The sequence below is a fragment of the Myxine glutinosa genome, chromosome 1 (genome assembly GCF_964187855.1).
Source record: "Myxine glutinosa chromosome 1, kmMyxGlut1.1, whole genome shotgun sequence".
Taxonomy (NCBI): Eukaryota; Metazoa; Chordata; class Myxini; order Myxiniformes; family Myxinidae; genus Myxine; species Myxine glutinosa.
Genome location: NC_136261.1, coordinates 321092068 through 321115100, shown reverse-complemented (window position 1 = coordinate 321115100; position 23033 = coordinate 321092068). Strand labels below are relative to the sequence as shown.

The following is a 23033-nucleotide window of genomic DNA, read 5'->3' as shown; positions in this document are numbered from 1 at the left end:
CCCAAAGCATGCTGGGATGTTATTTGCTTAATTAACACATGGGCCACACCAATGTGGAAGCTGTTGCTTGGTGTGCCTCATTTACCCAAGCATTTCCATTTATTTGTCTCCTACCTGTAGATGGCTTTTAAAAGAGAGAAAGAAAAAAAATTAATTACGGTACATTGCAAAAAGCTGATTTTTCTGATTTACATTTCCTTGTACATTTTCCCCCAATGATCACGGTGTGTACCCCGATTTAGAATAGGTACACCGTATCCCTGCGCATCGTAAGAGCGTGACCAAGGGTTGGCGTCAGGAAGGGCATCCGGCCATAAAAACATTGCCTCAAACAGGAAACCATGATCGTCATGGGGCCCGCAAGGCTAACCACTGCTCTAGCGGGGGAAATGGCCTTAAAACGATCATTCATATTCATTTTCCCCCAATCACTTCTATTTTAAGCGGCAAAGCCACTTCAATATTTGGCTTTCCTTGCTTCTATCTGTCAAAAAGAAAGAACCTATAACTTGTTCCAATAACTTTCGTTCTCTGTTTTCCCAGTCTTTTCACCCCAAAGCCTACTTCCTTATGTAAATCTCAACTTAAAAAGAGAAAAAAAAAAAAAGACTACCTTCTCTGTGCTCATTCGTTTATTCATTCATATTCGTTCGTTCGTTCTTCGACCACGTGTTTCTCTCCCATTTCCCCAGATAGATTGTCAAATTTCAACTCGTTATTTTATCGTCCATGCGTTGTTGTTTGATTATAGTTACTTTTGGTTTGAATTTCCTGTAACTTGTAATTATTTAATCGTGTTCTGCTCCTCGTGTGTGGCCTTGTAGTTGTACCCCCGTCGGTGTTTTGTTAACTTAAGCGTGTTTTGCTTGGCTCTTAGTTTTTTCCCTTCTACCCCGAACATAATACTCTGTCTAACGTTCTAAATCCCCACCCCCCCACCCCCAAAAAAAACAACCAAAAAAAAAACCAAAAACATTTATTTTCCTTTCTCCACGTGTACTGTTGACTCATCCTGTATTTTCTGTCCAGGTGTGCTGTTCGCCCCGCCCCCATTAACTCCTTGCCATCCACCGTTTGCCCTTCACGTGACTCGTGGTGGTCCCTCTCGGCTCTCCCCCCCCCGTTGGTATTTTTGTGCACATAAGATTGTTCACAGTTCTGTTTAAATATTATTTAAATATGTTTAACCTTTCCCCTTCTGTGTTTTATTCAGTGGTATATTACAACACGCTGTTTTTCTTCCTATTTAAAAGGCTTTTCTCAATTTCCTCTCCAACTCATTCCACTTCAAAAAAAAGAAATTCAATATCTTATACGTCTCCCTCACTACATGGTCTAAATTCACATTCATTCCATCCCTCCTCCATCGTTCTGAATCGGATTGCTAACGTGAAAATCACAACAAACCCAATTTGTTATCAATGTTCTTCTTTAATTAATCATCCACTTTCTAAACTCCCCTCTTGCCCCTCCCATCCAAATCCCCCCCGTTGCACCTACACTCCTAAACTCCCCCCTTGCCCCTCCACTCTTAAACTCCCCCCTTGCCCCTCCACTCCTGAACTCCCCCCTTGCCATTCCCCTCCTAAACTCCCCCCTTGCCCCTCCCCTCCAAATCCCCCCCTTGCCCCTCCACTCCTGAACTCCCCCCTTGCCCTTCCCCTCCAAATCCCCCCCCTTGCCCCTACACTCCTAAACTCCCCCCTTGCCCCTCCACTTCTAAACTTCCCCCTTGCCCCTCCACTTCTAAACTTCCCCCTTGCCCCTTCCCTCCAAAACTCCCCCCTTGCCCCTCCCCTTCAAAACTCCCCCCCAACCCCTCCCATTCAATTCTCCCCCCATACCATTCCTCTCCAATTCTCCCTCCTCCTCCTCCAAGCTGCCTCCTCCCCACTTCATCTCCCTTCTATCTCATACCTCCACCCCCCCAAACCTTCTACTTTCCTCTGCCCCCCCCGCAAACAACCCCTCACTGTGCCTCATCCCTTCACCATCAAACCTTTCATCCTCCTCATCCTTCCCTTTCTTGGAACTCTTCTGCAATATCTGACACACTATCAACTGCTCTCCCTACCTCCCCCTCTCATCCTTCATCTTACCCTACTCCTCCCCTTCCCTGTCCTGTACCCGATGCTCCCCCTCTCTCTTCATTAACGGTATGGACCTCAAACATCTGGGGCCTTCGCTCAAGCCTGACTGATCTCTCCATACAGGTTGCTTCTGACAATCCAGACTTGATCTGCTTAACAGAGACTTTCCTCCTTCAAGATGTCTCTGATTCCTTAATATCTCTTCTTGGTTACTCCCTCCTCCGGTATGATAGACCTGAGCCTCGGCCTGGTGGTGGGGTGGCTATCTTTATCAAAAACTCTCTTCCTCACTCTCCTTGCACTGCCCTCTTTCCTCCTCACCCCCAGGAGTACCTCTGGCTACGGCTTCCTCTCCGCTCCCACCTTTTGTTCATATGTGTTCTGTACCGTCCCCCAAACAGTGATGACTCCATCTACATTTCACTGTCTGACAACATGGACCAACTTCTATCCACTCATCCCAACTCTCTCTTCCTCATATGTGGTGACTTCAACTGTCATCATGCCACCTGGTTGGGTGTGGGTTCCTCTCTCACCAGTCATGGCACCTCAGCAAAGGACTTCTGTGACTCACTGGGATTGACACAATCTGTCAATTTCCCGACCCTGATCTCAGCCAATGGAGTATCTTCTCTTCTAGACTTGGTTATGACAAACTTCCCTGCTAATGGCTGCTGCTCTTCTTCTGCTCCAATCGGTTCTTCTGATCATGTGCTTGTCAAAGTGGACATCTCTCTGGCCATTCTCAGAGAGCCTCCTCAGCGTCGACAAGTCTGGCATTTCACTCAGGCCGACTGGGACGGTCTTCAAGCAGCCATCAATCGTCTGGATTGGTCTCCCATCTCCACTGCCTCTGACATCAATTCTTCCTGGGAATTCTTCCAAAGCAAACTGATCTCTCTCATGCACAGATTTATCCCATCTCGCCTTCAGTTGTCTTGCCCTTCCTCCCGTCCATGGTACACTGAATCTTGTGGTGAGGCAGTTGCCCTGAAACAACTTGCCTTTGCCTCTTGGAAGGCTAATCCAACTGAAGGCAATCTCAGTTCCTTCCACCAAGCTCGGAACAAGTGTGTGTCTACCCTCAGGAGTGCCAGGAAGCACTATCTCTCCTCACTCAAGAATGAACTCTCAAACCTGTCTCCTTCCTCCAAATCCTGGTGGCGTCTGGTCAAATCCGTTTCTGGTGTTTGTTCCCCCTCCATCCCCTCCCTTACCTCAAATGGCCACACAGTTGACATCACACGTGACAAAGCCGAATGCCTCAACTCTGTGTTTGCCTCAAAATCCTTAGTCCCAAACCCATCTCTCTCTGTTCCCACCTTTCCCAGTCGAACCCAACTGCTCCTGGAATCTGTGTCCTTCTCTCCTGACAAGGTGGAGGAGTTTTTGTCAAACCTCGACTCTGATTCTGCAACTGGACCAGACGGCATCAGCCCACGGGTCCTAAAATCCTGCTCTGCCGCTCTGTCTCACCCTCTCTCTGTTCTTTTCACCCTATCTTTTGCTCAAGGTCATCTGCCAGCATCCTGGAAATCAGCTAACATTACCGCTTCACACAAAAAAGGTGCAAAAACAGATCCTTGCAACTACAGACCAATCAGCCTGCTCCCAATTATCAGCAAAGTCATGGAATCCATCATTGCTTCGGATATGAAATCTTTCCTCTTCTCCAATGGCTTGATCTCTGATCATCAATTTGGCTTCAGACCAGGTCACTCTACTCTGGACATGCTGCTTCTGCTGTCTCAACAATGGATGGAGGTCCTCAATGCCAAACAGGAAATCAGAGATGTCTCCCTTGACATATCACGTGCCTTCGATACGGTCTGGCACCCAGCTCTGCTCACCAAACTCTCCTCCTATGGTATCCATGGAAATCTCCATGCATGGCTTGCGGACTTCCTCTCTGGTCGTAGTCAACGTGTGACCCTGAATGGATTTCTCTCATCTCCCCTTCCTGTTCAGGCTGGAGTTCCCCAAGGCAGTGTGCTGGGCCCTGTGCTTTTTCTGGTCTTTATCAATGATCTCTCCGACTCTCTGGAAAATCCTCTCTATCTCTTTGCTGATGACTCCACTCTCTGCCGCTCCATTCCTCTTCCCTCAGATCGGCAGTCTGCAGCCTCCTCTCTCTCTGAAGACCTGGACAAAATCACAGACTGGTCAAACAAGTGGAACATGTCTTTCAATCCTGACAAATCTCACTCTCTTACTACGTCTCTCCGAAAAGATCGACTGGACAACCCTCCCATCTACTTTCTCAACAGTCCTCTCCAAGAAGTTCTGTCACTCAAGCTTTTGGGTCTCACTATCTGCCATGATCTTTCTTGGGAAAACCACATTTCCAAGCTGGCCTCCAAAGCCAGTCGCCGACTGGGCATCCTCCGTCGTGCGAAGTCCTTCCTCGGCACACCTGAGCTCCTCACCACATACAAGGCTTTCATCCGCAGCTCAATGGAATACTGTTCTCCCCTATGGGCTGGTGCTCCTGCCTCACACCTGGCTCGGCTTCACGCTGTTGAATCCAAAGCTTTCAAAATCATTGGAATCTCCCGCGATGAAGCTATCTCTGAGGGCCTTTCACTCACTCACCGCAGGCAGGTAGGTGGTGTTTCTGTCTTCTACCGACTCCTCTCCGGCCTTGCTCCCCCAGCTCTCTCTGTGCTGTCCCTCAAATATTCCTACAGGTCGCACAAGATCTGCCAGCAACCCTCTGATGGTTAAACTGCCGAAATATCGGCTCTCTGCTCGCCTTCACTCTTTCATTCCTCTTTTCTCCCGCCTCTGGAACAAACTCCCACACTCCCTTCAATCCCACTCCTCCCTCCAGGTCTTTAAAACAGCTGTTCACCACCATCTCTTATCTTCCCCCATCCAAAACCTTGATCTTTTCTACCCCCACTAATTCACCCCTGATCCACCTTGTTTGAAATTCCAACTTCCTTCCTGGAAGTCCTGGCAGTGTACATATGTTTAGACCTCTCCCACCCCCTCCCCCCCCCCCTTCACATGCCTCCCCCCCAAAGCCCTCTCCCTCCCACAAATCTCTCGATGTCTCCATGTCTCTCGGTCCCTGCTCTCAAATGTTTTGTTTGTGTCCTTCCCCCTCTCTCCCCATCTTGTCTACTGCTCCCGATGTTATTTGTTGTATGTGTCTGTTTGTCTTTCTGTGTGATTAATGTTCGCTCTTTCACGAGCCTCGATCTTGTATGCAAAAAAAAAAAACAAAAAAAAAAAACAACCTCTCCAACCCACCATATTTAATTCTAGAGGATTTTAAAGTGGATTTCTAAAGGCTTCTAAAAGGTAATTATAATGGGTTTCCTTTGTTTCTAGGCTTTGTCCATTTCATGTTAAAATGCCAAACTAAACCGTTTCCTTCGGCCATGGGTTAGGTTTTTGTTTTTTTTCTTCTTCACTTGACTCACTCTGAATATCAACTTTGCAAATGCAATATTTTAATTGTTTGAAAGCATTTCAGAAAAAAAAAAAAAGATTACTTTTAATTCCACTTATGAAAAACCATTAACATAAGCATACAAATTTTATGGATAATCAAAAACACTGAAAGGGTTATTGGGTTGGAGGATAGTGATAGCACGGATGATGTGAATGACGTGAATGCCATGACGAGGAAATAAAACATTCCAAAACTGCGTCTCACAGACATCTGCTTCACAGCACGATAAAATGCACACATTTAACGTGTCCAGCAGGTATGAAATGTACTGTACTTTCAAATAAATAATAAAATAAAAAGAACGATACAATTCATTGTCGTAACCAGAATGCTTTATTCGAGTTCTTACGTGCACTATCAATATTTAGCTTGGCTCCATAGAACAGCTTTGCAATGATCACGGGTGGGTTGAGCAGTGATTTTGAAATAAAGACGAGGTGAGAAACTGCAGAGAATAGCATACATCAGATGCAAAAAACAAAAAACAAACCCCAAACAAACTTGTTTTGTAATGTACATTCAGTGAGCACATCAAACCACACAGGCTCTCTCTAGTACATAACATAAGTCTCACCACAAAGCGAGGGACAGTCAATGGAGAATTCGTATTTTCATTCTTCTTTTTTTAATGCACTGTTTTTTTTTTTGTCTGCATCGATTTAGACCATAGGATATTAAAAAAGAATTTAGAAAAAAAAGAAGTAGTGTTCAGCACTCAATCTTCAAACTTCCCAAGAATGTCCCCATCACGGAACATGAAATACTCCTGGAACATAAACGGGATAGAGGGGAGATCACAGAGTACAATAAAATAAAGGTGAGATGAAGTTCGGAATATTTTTTCCTGTTGAAAATTAATAAAGGTACAAAATTACAAATAAACTAGAATGGAACTCTTGGACGTCGCCCGAAATGCCTCTGCCCACATTACTACATACTTGTACCGAGTTTGATTTAAATCCCTTTCAGCTGTTCTCGGGAATCACATTTTTACCTGACATGAACTCTGACCTTCGATGCCAAAAATTTAATTGGTTCATCTTTTCATCATGTCCTGTTGGGTAAAAATTATGTTACTGCGCCAATTGTAAACCAGTGATGGGATTTTGACCAAAATTGGTACATGTATATATACCCGTGTACCAATTTTGGTCAAAATCCCATCACTGGTTCACAAGTTAGTGCAGTAACATATTTTTTACCCAACGGGACTTCTGACCTCTTGACCCCATAATCTAATTAGTTCATCTTTACATCATTGTACATACCTGTACAAAGTTTTACTTTGATCCCTTCAGCCGTTCTCAAGTTATCACGGTAACGAAAACCTATCACGGACGGACAACCCAAAAATATAATGCCTCCAACGTCGGCATAAATCCATAGAAAAACAAACAAACAAACAAAACCAAAGGAGGTTGGCCTAAGGTGTGGGCGTATGAGACTGCAGGTGTAATGGAATTAGGGTGAGAAGGTACCAGGCAGAGTTCAAGTGCAAAAAGGCAAAGCAACAGAAGAAAGGAGGAACCGAGGAAAGGAGGAACCGAGGAAAGGAGGAAAGGACTTTGAGCTACAAGTTAAGAGTGGTAATGGGTTGTCATTTGGTACAGCGGAGACACAAGGTATAAGATGCGGTGGCAAAGGGATAAGAAAGTTGAATATCGATGGAGCTATCCCAAAAAGTGCAATATAAAATTTACCTGCTCCTCAAGCACCACCTTGGTTCCACCGTACTCTGGCAGAAGTACCTTTTCTCCGACGGCAACACTCATTTGTTTCACAAACCCCTTCTGTTAAAATCACACGAAAGTACCAAAAGGGGGTGACCACACTCGATGTGCCAGCAATTCCGCAATTCCACAATGCAAGTCAAGAGACATTGGAAGATATTAATTTCAGTTCTAGCCAAATGCAAATTTCAGAATTTCAAAATCTCAGCACAGAAATCCATATATTGTTCATTTTGCAGGTTGAGATACGCGAACCAAAAGGAACAGGCAAATCAGTGGGGTGGGGGTGGGGGGGGGACATTGCTTACATCAGTACGTGCTCCTGGTCCAACTGCAACTATGGTGGCCTTTAGGACTCGTTCCTGTGCCTTCTCAGGAATCATTATCCCACCCTTGGTCGTTTTCTCTGCTGCAAAACGCTCCACCAGTACACGGTCAAATAGCGGCAGGAACTTCTTAAAAGCTTTGGTTGCCTGGGGGGGTTTGGGGAGTAGGAAGAGTGGAAGATAAGGGAGGGGTGGGGGGAGGTTAAGGAGGTGGATGAATTAACATGGAAGCTCACTTTTTCTTGACTGTAATAATACTGCCACTTTATAACTGCTGGCAATGATGACTGGTTTCCTCCGCCTTCCCGATTTGATACAACCCCGTTTTCATCGGACACGCGTGACACGTGGCATCCTATTTATAAAACTGAATTCAGTCTTGTACTTTTAACATTTAAAAAATGAGGGGTCCTCAGGGTCTTTTGTGTCATTGGGGTGTTACGAGTCGTCGGGGTCATTTGTGTCCTCAAGGTCTTCGTTGTATTTAAGGGTGTTCTGCGTATTTTGGGGTCTTGGAGAACGTAATTGTTCTTCAAAGGTCTAATGGGTCTTCGCAGTCCAAAGGGTCAAAAAGTACATAATAGACGTATGTAATTAGAGAGGATGCCACCGACTTAAAACAGCACATCATTCATAAATACACTGAAAAGTCAAATGGCTGGATAAGATAATAATGCAGAGTTTCTTCTTCTTCACACAATAACTTCTAGCTTCCAGACCGTACAACCAATTATGTTGAAATTTTATAAACTTGTTCCCCTTCAGGACTTCTACTTTATTATAAAATTTCACGTCAATCAATGAAGCGGTTGAAGAGAAATAAATTTTTTAAAGGTTTTCATTGAATTATTGATCGCTGCCAAACTATTACTTATCACAAATTCCAACAGACTATTTTAGCTTCCAGACATGGGGAACATTTGTTAAGTTTCCACTCGATATGTTCAAAAATAAGGGAGGAGATAGGTTTTAAAGGTTTATGCTTCAAATCAATCATAGCTCCTAAATCATATGACCTATGACGTCATGGTAGCAGAACATTTTGTTCGTCATGGTTACGTGATCATGCATGCAAAGTTTTGGCTCGATCTGCTCAGCCGTTTTGGAGAAAAAGTGTTTTTAGCCTTTTTAACGAAAAATAATATGGTGGCCGGCCACCTGACCTATGACGGCAAAATTTTTGGGTTTCTGTATTTATTTTTCCTTAAATGATGCAAAAAAAATAAATTCACATTTGTGGGATCAAGGGTTCTATTTGTCACAATGCAGAGTTCTTTAGAATGAGCCATGAATCAATTTTTCCATCGAGCCATTTAAGATAGAGTGACAAACTTGAAGGTTTTTTTTCTAAGGTGGCACCCGTACCACGTGACTTATAACATCATAAGTAGCAGTAAGAAATTCTGCAGGTCTAGCCAATCACTTGGTAAAAATTGTCAATCGGACCAACAGTTGCAGAGAACATTGATTTTTAAAAAAAAGTTTTCGGACATGAAAAATGGGGGAGGGGCGGGGAATTTGCACAGCAATATGTAAAATCTGCACAGTTTCTCCTCATAACTACATATCTGGAATCGCAAAGCGATCGCCAGGGGTGAGCCTCCCCCGGCTTGCCTTTGTCAATCGCCTGCAACGTACGCTTGGCCCACAATTGAATGATGACATTTTTCAGACTGCCATATTACCTTAACTTTCAACATTTAGGAAAAAGAGTTTTTATTGCTCTTTAACAGCCACTATTATCCCACCTTGTGGGATCGGCCAGGGGGAAGTTTGGCCCAAGTCTTTCATGAACCAGTCTGGCCAGGCCTGACGTTCACCTAGTTGGGGCAGGAATTTGGCCATGGTGTCGGCGATACGAGCCTACTCTTTGCCAAGGACAGCATGGGATCTTTATCATCCACCAACCCATGCTGGCAGACGGGACCCCGAGTTTAAAGTCCATCCGAGGGACGACACACATATTGATGAATCACCCTGCATGTTAAACACCAAACTGACAGTTTATAGCCGAGTCGGGATTTCAACGCGAGATATATATATATATATATATATATATATATATATATATATATATATATATATATATATTGTTACGGACACGACTTTGATGTTATGGTGGGCCGAGCGGAATGGCCGCCGTGTTCGCACAAGTTACCCGATTACACTCGAACGTTGACTAAGTCGCGCTACGCTAGATCAATGAAGGAAAGGACACAACGGCTGGGTTAAATGACACGACACCAGGGGTACAGTTCTCAAGACCTCCGGAGGAGGTTATAATATGGGTTTGCAGAATGTTTAGACTACACGGACAAGAGGTACAGCACAGAAAGGCGGGCACTTAGACACGGTCTTATCTTATTCCCGACAGACCACAGACAAACGGGACAAGACTGACTCACACAGGGATTGATGGCAAGGAGGGGCAGGCAGTCGATGGCTCAAGGTGCACCTTGGCTCAGGGGCAGAATCGACTCGGTCCGGTCCAAAGATGCGGGGAGGTATTCAGCGCTTGGAGGTGGCGACTTCTCTCTCCAAGCTGGGGGCGCATCTTACGTCACCTCCGGTAAGTGGCTGCGTATATCCAGCGGGGAGTGACACGCCCTCGGCTCGTTAGCTCCGCCCCAGATGGAATCGGCCCGCCGCTTCTTATTGGGTGCGGGGGGTTACCGGGCTCCGCCCTTGACGAGGAGCTGACAGTCAGCCCCTTCGTGGTAACCCCGTCGGAACACATGGGCAATGGCGGCTAACCAAGCCGGAGTGAGGACGCCCACTCCCCGCGCCGCCGCCGCGCCGCCCCCGCTGTTGTTGTAGTTGTTGTTGTAGTTCCATGAGATGATGGGAGGATGCGGAGACGAGATTGTGGGGAGGTATTGGGAGGTCCTAAACTTACTACTGGTGCCATACAATCACATTCTGGTGCAACGAAGAGTCATCATTAATGGAAACGAGTCCTTAACTGACATAGACTAAGAATAACTAGCAAGATGTCCTATAGTTGTCTACGTGAGATGCGGTGAACCTGGGCACGACATTTAATGGGGGAAAAAGGGGAAGGTCGGGGCTACAGAGTGTTGTTTACAGACAATGGGACTAGGGAATGGGGGATTGGGGATAGTTGGGGAGTATTGGGGAAATAGGGGAATATTTACAAGCGGATATGGATGGAGGCCAAATCCCATATCCGCAACAATATATATATATATATATATATAAATGTGTGTGTGTGTGTGTGTGTGTGTGTGTGTGTGTGTGTGTGTGTGTGTGTGTGTGTATCGTTACGGTTTTTAGAACCTTCACATGTAAATTTAGTAGTAAATTCCCTTATAGATGACCCCTGTGTACATTTCCCCTTAATTGGCTGTTAATTGAAACAAGCGTTACGCCTAGGTCCCCCGTCGGGGAAGTGATGTGAGTTGACAAAGTGGAACACGCAGAAAACATGCTATGATATGATATTTCGCTCACCAGGGTCAGACAAACATGGAGGCGGCCATCTTGGATTTTGACGTGGCGACCCAATTTTCAATAGCGTTCTTCCTTATGCCTAGATACACCCACACACCAGAAGGTACTTCGCTTATTTTTCAAGATATTTCGCTCACAAGATTCAGACATACATGGCGGCGGCCATCTTGGATTTTGACATGGCGACCCAATTTTCAATAGCGTTCTTCCTTATGCCTAGATACACCCACACACCAGATTAGAAGTTTGTACTTCGCTTATTTTTCAAGATATTTCGCTCACAAGGGTCAGACATATATATGGTGGCGGCCATCTTGGATTTTGACGTGGCGACCCAATTTCCAATAGCCTTCTTCCTTATGCCGAGATACACCCAAACACCAGATTAGAAGTTGGTACTTCGCTTATTTTTCAAGATATTCATCTCAAAAGGTTCAGACATACATGGCGGTGGCCATCTTGGATTTTGACGTGGCGACCCAATTTTCAATAGCGTTCTTCCTTATGCCTAGATACACCCACACACCAGATTAGAAGTTGGTACTTCGCTTATTTTTCAAGATATGCAGGTTACAAGGTTCAGACATATATATGGTGGCGGCCATCTTGGATTTTGACGTGGCGACCCAATTTTCAAAAGCGTTCTTCCTTATGCCGAGATACACCCACACACCAAATTAGAAGTTGGTACTTTGCTTATTTTTCAAGATATTCATCTCACAAGTTTCAGACATACATGGCGGTGGCTATCTTGGCTTTTGACGTGGGTTGCACCCGCACACCAAATTCGAATGCGGTCCTTCGCTTACGCACGCCCGCACGTACGCACGGACGGACACACGGACGGAGGGGAAAGCCATAGTCCCCCTTTCGCTCCGCTGAGCGACGGGGGACAATAATTGCACCTTAATTAGTCCACATTGCAACACGTAGCGAATCACAGGCCCTTTTCATAGTTATATCATTATTATGTGTTCCAGGTAAGGCTGTGTTTCCAATAGTTGACTCTACGTTGCATCAATCAAATGAGATAGATCCCTTTCAATATCCCCAACGGCCTCCTAAAAGTGCCAGTAAGTTGCATGGGGCTGTGTTTACTGGCTCCACATCGCCCCAAACTCCATTGCCCACGAGGCCAGGATCGGAGAAGAAGGGCGTGGCCCCACCTCGTCATGAAGAGGTGAGCATGGCTTGAGAGGGCGTGGCTTGAGAGGGCGTGGCAAGAGAGGGTTCCAAAGGGGTGGTTATAAAACCCTGGGCGCGAGGCCCCCACCAGGACGAGACGTGCAGATGAGTTGGACAAAGAAGGTACGAATTGGAGTTGAGAGAGACGCACATGAGGAGGTTCCAGAGAGTCGGTGAGAAGGCAGGAGAGACCAGCTGCGTGAAGCTCCGAGACGCTGTTTCAAGCAGCCCTGCCGCGTGAAGCTGACGCGCTGCTTCGAGCAGCCCTGCCGCGTGAAGCTGACGCGCTGCTTCGAGCAGTCCTGCCGTGTGAACCCGAGTGCGGGGAGTCGGCGGCCGCTCGCTTCCAGCCCTGCCGTTCTGCACGGACCCTTCTCATCCTTCGTCCAGCCATTCCTGCCTGCAATCCCCTTTTGTGTACGTGTTTGTTCTATTTGTCTTGTCCCTGGGTATAAGTAAGCTTGTATAAGGATTTGCGCTGTGTCCTCTTCTTCTTCTGTAAATTACTTTCGTTTCTTCTTTGGTTTTGGTTTTTGTGTATAGTAATTAATAAATACCTGTTCCTCCTTATTCTTTGGTTTTCATTCTTGTCCGATCGTCTTCGTGTTTTCCCTATTGAATATCTGTGGCACGATTTTGGCAGAACCTCTTTATAATCGGGTTTAGTAATCTGTTAACGGCCCGTGTCGCGGCTCGCTTCGCTCGGCGCAATCCATCCATTACGCTGCGGCCCGGGCGGGAGTATTTCCTCGCGTACCGGAAGGCGCTGGTACTTAGGTCATAGGAAGGATTGGCCTAATACCCTATTCAACGCTGACCGGGCGTGACGTCATACCCCCAGGACCGGTCAGACGGCCAGCTTAAAAAGGCGAGGGGATTAAACCCCCCATCGGTAAGGGCAGTGCCGCCCCCTGGATCCGTAACAATATATAAATAAATAAATAAATAAATATATATATATATATATATATATATATATATATATATACACACACACACACACACACACACACACACACACACACACACACACACACACACACACACACACACACACACACACACACACACACACACACACACACACACACACACACACACACACACACACACACAACATTAGGGTGGTCCACAGATATATGTAATATTTAATACTATTAAAAATCCATGCTCCACAAGGCCACCCTTGTTCCTATGTTTATAAATATCATATGAACAAAATATGAGGTCAATTGGAACTTATTTCGAGGTTGCTCAAAAAATAACATTTTTAATTTATCCTGTTTTTTCAGATGGCAGAAACTCGCAGCTCTTCCACAGTTTGGTTGCTGGGCAAGTCTGAAAAGGAAATAATGTGGGGAACTACCAACCAAAGGGATATAGGGATATAGGGATATATATATATATCCACCCCCAACCCTATTCCCATTGATTTTTGGCACATTTGCTCCCACCCCCACTCCCATAGATTTTTGGCGTGTTTGTTCCAACCCTCCCCTCACCCCCACCCCCCCCCCCCCCCCATTCATTTTATTTATTTATATATATATATATTACAGATTTTTGAATCATATTTGAATTCGTCGTTGCCCGGATTGTGTTCTCAAACAGGTTTAATCGCCAACCCCAAAAGGTTAAAGTCCTTTCGTGAAAGGATGCTGGCCGCATATCGGCAAATCAGTAATACAACGGTCAAACGTCCATGTCGGCAATGTCAAACAACCCGAATCCATCGCCCATCGACCCAAACTGCGGTGGTACGAACGTTGCACCAAATGGATAAATTAATTAAATAACACGTTAAACATCAAATTAATAACATGTAAATGACCAAGCCCAAGGTATTAACTCGATGTGAACAAATTTCATATTTGTGAGGTTGGAACAACAAACGAAACGTCCACGAACGCAACCACAAACGGTAGTTGTCAATCCTTGTTCAAAACGGCGACTTACCATAATGCACCTTCCAAGCGAAGACCTCACGCTGCTCAGTGCTCAGCAAATGTCCTTGCTATCCACGAGCAGAACCGACGAGAAAGACCACATGTGCGCAGCGCGTTTAGTGCGCATGCGCATCGCGCTCTCAAAATCGGAGTTCAAGAAAATACACGAACCTGGTCTCTCCTTCTTGTTAATAACTCGTCCTGTGTGTGGAATACGATGGTCAATTGGAAAAAAAATACTGTTATAAAATATCGGAAGTCTTAGGTGACGTCAGGACGTCATGACCTCTCAGGGTTGAAAGGTGACGAAACTTCTGGAAAATTAGGGCCCTGGAAGCTGCATATATCATTGAATTAGATGCAAAATAACACACTTTGCACTCGCGACTCACACACTTCAACCGACGTCGGCTTACTGATGTTGTTGAGGAAAACATGTCCGTTGTTCGATGGTTAATGCAAAGATAAATGGAATATTCCATTCGAAATTCTTTTATACAGAGTACAGGGCCCTGCCCGCAGTTCCCGGATGTTGGCGCACATGTTCGCGGCTAGGGGCGCTCTGAGTCTGACTTCGTTTTTCCCCGTACGGTCGTGCTTTGTGCACCACGCTGTCGTTCCTCCGCTAGTTTACCACAATCAAGGTCTCAAGGTCCGTGTTCTTCTCTTCGCACTCCTCTGAATGATCAAACAGCTACAACCTCTGAGTTTTCGTTTTCAGTGTTGTAATATATTGTTACTGTACGTGTGGATTTATTATTTATTTTTTGAGTCTGAATTTCAATCCATCCCTTGGATGTTTCTGGAATGACACGTGTGTGGGGTCGTCTTGGGGGGGGTTTCGCATTCGGTTGATTTGGTTGTTTTATTTATTCATACTTTTGGGGTTGACGTTTCGCATTTTATTTTCCCGTGATGTGAATCTTGAGTTGCTTTCACTTTCAGCGTTTCGTTATCCGCCTTGACATTCCAGTTGTCTTGTGAGACCAGGTGGTTCGGTGGGGAAATGGAGGGAGGACGACTACGAGGTTGTGACGTAATGAGTATATGAGGGTTTCTTATGCTTTGACCTTCGAAATAGCTCGTGGAACCTCAGAGGGTGAACCGACCCTCCCTCCGTCATGATCGGCATTGCTGTCGTGGCGATACCGATTACCGACCCTTGCCCCCATTTTCAGTGGATTCGCTTTCACCCCCTCCCCATGAACTTTTGGCGCATTTTGCTCCCACTCCCATCCCCATTCCCATTGATTTTTTTTTTGCGCATTTGCTCCCACCCCCACCCTCATTCCCATTGATTTTTGGTGCATTTTCTCCCACCCCCACCCCCATTCCCTTTGATTTTTGGTGCATTTGCTCCCACCCCCACCCCCATCCCCATTGATTTTTGGTGCATTTGCTCCCACCCCCACACCCACCCCCACCCCCATTCCCATTGATTTTTGGTGCATTTGCTCCCACCCCCATTCCCTTTGATTTTTGGTGCATTTGCTCCCACCCCCACCCCCATTCCCATTGATTTTTGGCGCATTTGCTCCTACCCCACCCCCCATTCCCATTGATTTTTGGTGCATTTGCTCCCACCCCCACCCCCATTCCCATTGATTTTTGGTGCATTTGCTCCCACCCCCACCCCCATTCCCATTTATTTTTGGTGCATTTGCTCCCACCCCCCATTCCCATTGATTTTTGGTGCATTTGCTCCCACCCCCACCCCCATTCCCATTGATTTTTGGCGCATTCGCTCCCACCCCCACCCCCATTCCCATTGATTTTTGGTGCATTTGCTCCCACCCCCATTCCCTTTGATTTTTGGTGCATTTGCTCCCACCCCCACCCCCATTCCCATTGATTTTTGGCGCATTTGCTCCCACCCCACCCCCCATTCCCATTGATTTTTGGTGCATTTGCTCCCACCCCCACCCCCATTCCCATTGATTTTTGGTGCATTTGCTCCCACCCCCACCCCCATTCCCATTTATTTTTGGTGCATTTGCTCCCACCCCCCATTCCCATTGATTTTTGGCGCATTTGCTCCCACCCCCACCCCCATTCCCATTGATTTTTGGCGCATTCGCTCCCACCCCCACCCCCATTCCCATTGATTTTTGGTGCATTTGCTCCCACCCCACCCCCATTCCCATTGATTTTTGGTGCATTTGCTCCCACCCCCACCCCCATTCCCATTGATTTTTGGCGCATTTGCTCCCACCCCCACCCCCATTCCCATTGAATTTTTGGCGCATTTGCTCCCACCCCCACCCCCATTCCCATTGATTTTTGGCGCATTTGCTCCCACCCCCACCCCCATTCCCATTGATTTTTGGCGCATTTGCTCCCACCCCCACCCCCCCCCCATTCCCATTGATTTTTGGCGCATTTGCTCCCACCCCCACCCCCCCCCCCCATTCCCATTGATTTTTGGCGCATTTGCTCCCACCCCCACCCCCATTCCCATTGATTTTTGGCGCATTTGCTCCCACCCCCACCCCCATTCCCATTGATTTTTGGCGCATTTGCTCCCACCCCCACCCCCATTCCCATTGATTTTTGGCACATTTGCTCCCACCCCCACCCCCACCCCCATTCCCATTGATTTTTGGCACATTTGCTCCCACCCCCACCCCCATTCCCATTGATTTTTGGTGCATTTGCTGCCACCCCCCATTCCCATTGATTTTTGGTCCATTTGCTCCCACCCCACCCCCATTCCCATTGATTTTTGGTGCATTTGCTCCCACCCCTACCCCCATTCCCATTGATTTTTGGTGCATTTGCTCCCACCCCCACTCCCATTCCCATTGATTTTTGGTGCATTTGCTCCCACCCCCCATTCCCATTGATTTTTGGTGCATTTGCTCCCACCCCCACTCCCATTCCCATTGATTTTTGGTGCATTTGCTCCCACCCCCCATTCCCATTGATTTTTGGTGCATTTGCTCCCACCCCCACCCCCATTCCCATTGATTTTTTTCGCTCAGCGGAGCGAAAGGGTATGGCTTTCCCCTCCGTGTGTGTGTGTGTGTGTGTGTGTGTGTGTGTGTGTGTGTGTGTGTGTGTGTGTGTGTGTGTGTGTGTGTGTGTGTGTGTGTGTGTGTGTGTGTGTGTGTGTGTGTGTGTGTGTGTGTGTGTGTGTGTGTGTGTGTGTGTGTGTGTGTGCGTGCGTGCGGCGTGTGTGTGTGCGGGCGTGCGTAAGCGAAGGCCCGCATTCGAATTTAGTGTGGGTGCAACCCACGTCAAAATCCAAGATGACCGCCGCCAAGTATGTCTGATGCCATGTATGTCTGATGCCATGTATGTCTGAACCTTGTAACCTGCATATCTTGAAAAATAAGCGAAGTACCAACTTCTAATCTGGTGTGTGGGTGTATCTTGGCATAAGGAAGAACGCTATTGAAAATTGGGTCGCCACGTCAAAATCCAAGATGGCCGCCACCATATACATGTCTGAACCTTGAGCGAAATATCTTGAAAAATAAACGAACTACTAACATCTAATCTGGTGTGTGGGTGTATCTCAGCATAAGGAAGAACGCTATTGAAAATTGGGTCGCCACGTCAAAATCCAAGATGGCCGCCACGATGTATGTCCGACACTTGTGAGATGAATATCTTGAAAAATAAGCGAAGTACCAACTTCTGATTTGGTGTGTGGGTGTATCTCGGCATAAGGAAGAACGCTATTGAAAATTGGGTCGCCATGTCAAAATCAAAGATGGCCGCCGCCATGTATGTCCGAACCTTGTGAGATGAATATCTTGACAAATAAGCGAAGTACCAACTTCTAATTTGGTGTGTGGGTGTATCTCGGCATAAGGAAGACCGCTATTGTAAAGTGGGTCGCCACGTCAAAATCCAGGACGGCCGCCACCATATATATATGTCTGAACCTTGTGAGCGAAATATTTTGAAAAATAAGCGAAGTACCTTCTGGTGTGTGGGTGCATCTCGGCATAAGGAAGAACGCTATTGAAAATTGGGTCGCCACGTCAAAATCCAAGATGGCCGCCTCCATGTTTGTCTGACCCTTGTGAGCGAAATATCATATCATAGCATGTTTTCTGCGTGTTCCACTTTGTCAACTCGCATCACTTCCCCGACGGGGGACCTAGGCGTAACGCTTGTTGGTGCATTTGCTCCCACCCCCACCCCCATTCCCATTGATTTTTGGCACATTTGCTCCCACCCCCACCCCCATTCCCATTGATTTTTGGCACATTTGCTCCCACCCCCATTCCCATTCCCATTGATTTTTGGCACATTTGCTCCCACCCCCACCCCCATTCCCATTGATTTTTGGCGCATTTGCTCCCACCCCCACCCCCATTCCCATTGATTTTTGGTGCATTTGCTCCCACCCCCACCCCCATTCCCATTGATTTTTGGCGCATTTGCTCCCACCCCCACCCCCATTCCCATTGATTTTTGGCGCATTTGCTCCCACCCCACCCCCTTTCCCATTGATTTTTGGCACATTTGCTCCCACCCCCACCCCCATTCCCATTGATTTTTGGCGCATTTGCTCCCACCCCCACCCCCATTCCCAATGATTTTTGGCGCATTTGCTCCCACCCCCACCCCCACCCCCATTCCCATTGATTTTTGGCACATTTGCTCCCACCCCCACCCCCACCCCCATTCCCATTGATTTTTGGCACATTTGCTCCCACCCCCACCCCCATTCCCATTGATTTTTGGTGCATTTGCTCCCACCCCCACCCCCATTCCCATTGATTTTTGGCGCATTTGCTCCCACCCCCACCCCCATTCCCATTGATTTTTGGTGCATTTGCTCCCACCCCCACCCCCATTCCCATTGATTTTTGGCGCATTTGCTCCCACTCCCACCCCCACCCCCATTCCCATTGATTTTTGGCGCATTTGCTCCCACCCCCACCCCCATTCCCATTGATTTTTGGTGCATTTGCTCCCACCCCCACCCCCATTCCCATTGATTTTTGGCACATTTGCTCCCACCCCCACCCCCATTCCCATTGATTTTTGGCGCATTTGCTCCCACCCCCACCCCCATTCCCATTGATTTTTGGTGCATTTGCTCCCACCCCCACCCCCATTCCCATTGATTTTTGGCGCATTTGCTCCACCCCCACCCCCATTCCCATTGATTTTTGGCACATTTGCTCCCACCCCTACCCCCATTCCCATTGATTTTTGGCACATTTGCTCCAACCCTCCCCTCCCCTCCCCCCCCCCCGTTTCCCTTTTTTCTGTGCGTTCGCTGCTACCCCACTCCCCCCCCCCCCCATTCATTTTATTTATTTATTTTCGGTGTGTTTACCCCCAAACCCCAACTTCCAGGCCACCCCCATTGATTTAGTGGGTTTGCTTCCAACCCTCTCCCATTGATTTTTGGTCTGTTTGCTGTCAACCCTCTCCCATGGATTTTTGGTCTGTTTGCTTCCAACCCTCTCCCATTGATTTTTGGTCTGTTTGCTGTCAACCCTCTCCCATTGATTTTGGTCTGTTTGCCGTCAACCCTCTCCCATTGATTTTTGGTCTGTTTGCTTCCAACCCTCTCCCATTGATTTTTGGTCTGTTTGCTGTCAACCCTCTCCCATTGATTTTGGTCTGTTTGCCGTCAAACCTCTCCCATTGATTTTTGGTCTGTTTGCTTCCAACCCTCTCCCATGGATTTTTGGTCTGTTTGCTTCCAACCCTCTCCCATGGATTTTTGGTCTGTTTGCTTCCAACCCTCTCCCATTGATTTTGGTCTGTTTGCCGTCAAACCTCTCCCATTGATTTTTGGTCTGTTTGCTTCCAACCCTCTCCCATTGATTTTGGTCTGTTTGCCGTCAAACCTCTCCCATTGATTTTTGGTCTGTTTGCTTCCAACCCTCTCCCATGGATTTTTGGTCTGTTTGCTTCCAACCCTCTCCCATGGATTTTTGGTCTGTTTGCTTCCAACCCTCTCCCATTGATTTTGGTCTGTTTGCCGTCAAACCTCTCCCATTGATTTTTGGTCTGTTTGCTTCCAACCCTCTCCCATTGATTTTGGTCTGTTTGCTTCCAACCCTCTCCCATGGATTTTTGGTCTGTTTGCTTCCAACCCTCTCCCATTGATTTTGGTCTGTTTGCCGTCAAACCTCTCCCATTGATTTTTGGTCTGTTTGCTTCCAACCCTCTCCCATTGATTTTGGTCTGTTTGCCGTCAACCCTCTCCCATGGATTTTTTTCCCCTTGATGTGAGTTTGTGTGTGCATGGATGTGTGTCTGAGTTTGCTTCAAATGTCCATCCCTTGATTTTCCTGTGTTCACTCCCAGTCCCATTACCTTGATTTAAGGATATAAGTGATGGTTAGGATCTGGGAGAGGGGAGAGGGGAGAGGGGAAGGAGGGGGGGGGGGGGGGGGGTGGTGGTGGGGTGGGGGGATGGACGGAAAGTACCTATCCGGTGAAGCTTCTACTTCAAATATGTATCGTATGCTTTAATTTTGTCTTCTGTGTGCTCCGACCTGTTTCTATCGGTTTATTTATATTTACTTATTCTTGCAGATGCTTCGAGTCCCATCTATGCTTCGGCGGGCTGCTCCATTTACCCGGGCATTGCCCCAGTTTATGCCAAATACCCGGTTTTATGCCAAGGACGTGCGCTTCGGTGCTGAAGCTCGAGCACTGATGCTGCAAGGAGTGGACCTGTTGGCTGATGCAGTGGCCATCACAATGGGACCAAAGGTGAACAACACACCTGTTTGGTCCCTTTTTTTTCATTCTCAACATGCTTCACATTATATATTTAATATATTTTTAAAAAGCCCCGAGTGGGCTGAAGGCCATCTCTTGAGGTTGTAGTCCAGACCTCTGCTGATTTAGGGGCCCCCTCTGAGAGCACTGCTGATCCCTCGATACTAAATCGGAAAATCTAAGATTGAATAGAGGGGCTGCCTCAATCTGTTGGTAAATAAGGAAGAGTAAGGAACAAAAAAAAAATTCAGGAGGTAACTTCCCCCCCCCCCCCCCCCCCACTCCCTCAACTACACCCTCCCACCCCACCTTCACACCACCCCCCACCTAGACCACCCGTGATCCGAAATCGGAGAATGTAAGACTGAGCGATCCCGTGGACCATCGAGTCGAAGGGCTATCTATATCAGGTTTCATAGTAATCGTCAGTTGGTAAATAAGGGACGAGTTTGGATCCAAAGTTTGGGGGGGGAGGGAGCAACACCCCATGTGAGCCCCCTTGTTCCAAAATCGAAACCCGAGCAATTGTATCTCGTATTGTCTTGTATGAATGTGTCAAGTTTCAGAACAATCAGCTGGACGATAAGGGAGGAGTTGCAAAAATAGCAAAACGTTCACGGATGGACAGACAGCCGCACATCACGACCTATTTTATAAGAGTTCGTCTTTGAGAATCCAGATGAGATAACTTAAATAATGTCGTTTTTCTGACTGCATGTTACTTGAGCTTTTCGGGAATACTGATGGGAAGGCAATGGCAAACCACCCAGTATCAACCCATGCCAGAAACTACTTCAGCAGCATTGACACTCCAGAGTGTAGATTATGGTACGTCAGAGAGAACTGTCCAACATGGACTTTTAAGCTCTTGCTTGTCACCTTTCTGTTTTTAATTACTGGCTGCAAACTGCCGGTATTAAAAACACTGGTTTGTTGATTAGGTGAGGATTTTATTACCCAACAAAACGAGCATTTTTTGGATGACATGCTGCTTTTGTTGCAGGGACGAACAGTGATTCTCGAGCAGAGCTGGGGCAGCCCCAAGGTCACCAAGGATGGTGTGACCGTGGCGAAGGCCATTGAGCTGAAGGACAAGATCAAGAATTTGGGAGCACGCCTAGTGCAGGATGTTGCTAATAACACCAATGAGGAGGCTGGTGATGGGACGACCACTGCCACCGTTTTGGCCAGTTCCATTGCTAAAGAGGGCTTTGAAAAGATCAGCAAGGGTGCCAATCCCATCGAAATTCGACGAGGTGCTCTTTCCATAAGCACTGAAAATATTGCAACTTGGCGTTGGTTTTAGACTTTTATTGTTTTTTTTTTTATGCCTGGTGTTGGCTTAGCGGTTAGGGTGCCGGCTTGGGATCCTAGGATCCTGGGTTCGAATCCCGGTCGATCGCTGAATTAACGCCAGTGGGGTTGACTCAGCCTGTCATCGTTCCGAGGTCGGCAAATTGAGTACCAGCTTGCTGGGATGAATGATCCCGGTGTGTACCCCGGTTTAGAATAGGTACACCGTATCCCTGCGCATCGTAAGAGCGTGACCAAGGGTTGGCGTCAGGAAGGGCATCCGGCCATAAAAACATTGCCTCAAACAGGGAACCATGATTGTCATGGGGCCCGCAAGGCTAACCCCCACCCCAGCGGGGAAAATGGCCTTAAAACGATCATTCATTCATTCATTTTTCATTCATTGTTATTTTTTTTGGTAAAATGTTAATTTCAATTTTTTTTTTTTTTTTTTTTTTTTAAGAATTGCATTGTATTCAATTATTTTGTTTTGGTTTTTGTTTCATGTTGAAGGCTCTACTCACGGACTATATAGTCGTCATCAAGGCCAGGCCTTAAATAAAATAAAAATTGTTTTGCACAGCCTTTAAGATGAGCCCTGAGCATTGTGGTGATTTATTATTATTATTATTTCGCCTTTTCCTTTTCTACCAGGTGTTATGATGGCTGTCGATGTAGTAGTGGAAGAGCTCAAGAGAATCTCCAAGCCGGTGACCACACCAGAAGAGATTTCTCAGGCAAGTCCAAGCCAAACGTTTTTTTTTTTTTTTTTTTTTTTTTTGGGCATCCTTTTGTTTTGGCAATTAATTTTGTTACTCGCACATGGGTGA

The 23033-nt window shown here is 46.7% G+C and overlaps 2 protein-coding genes across 2 annotated transcripts; one reads left to right on the top strand and one right to left on the bottom strand.

The window, feature by feature from the left end:
• Positions 1 to 5864: 5864 nt before the first annotated feature.
• Positions 5865 to 14350, bottom strand: HSPE1 (heat shock protein family E (Hsp10) member 1). The gene is made up of 4 exons (XM_068096583.2): positions 14219 to 14350; positions 7589 to 7753; positions 7251 to 7340; positions 5865 to 6316 (listed from the first exon to the last, which is right to left on the bottom strand). The coding sequence occupies exons 1-4, from the start codon at positions 14219 to 14221 to the stop codon at positions 6266 to 6268; spliced, it is 309 nt and encodes a 102-aa protein (XP_067952684.2). The 5' UTR covers positions 14222 to 14350; the 3' UTR covers positions 5865 to 6265.
• Positions 14351 to 14730: 380 nt separating this feature from the next.
• On the top strand, positions 14731 to 23033 carry LOC144892409 (60 kDa heat shock protein, mitochondrial-like). Its single transcript, XM_078778971.1, has 4 exons — positions 14731 to 14860; positions 20722 to 20901; positions 21914 to 22166; positions 22858 to 23033. Exons 1-4 carry the CDS (start codon positions 14738 to 14740, stop codon positions 23031 to 23033), a joined length of 732 nt encoding a protein of 243 aa, XP_078635097.1. The 5' UTR covers positions 14731 to 14737.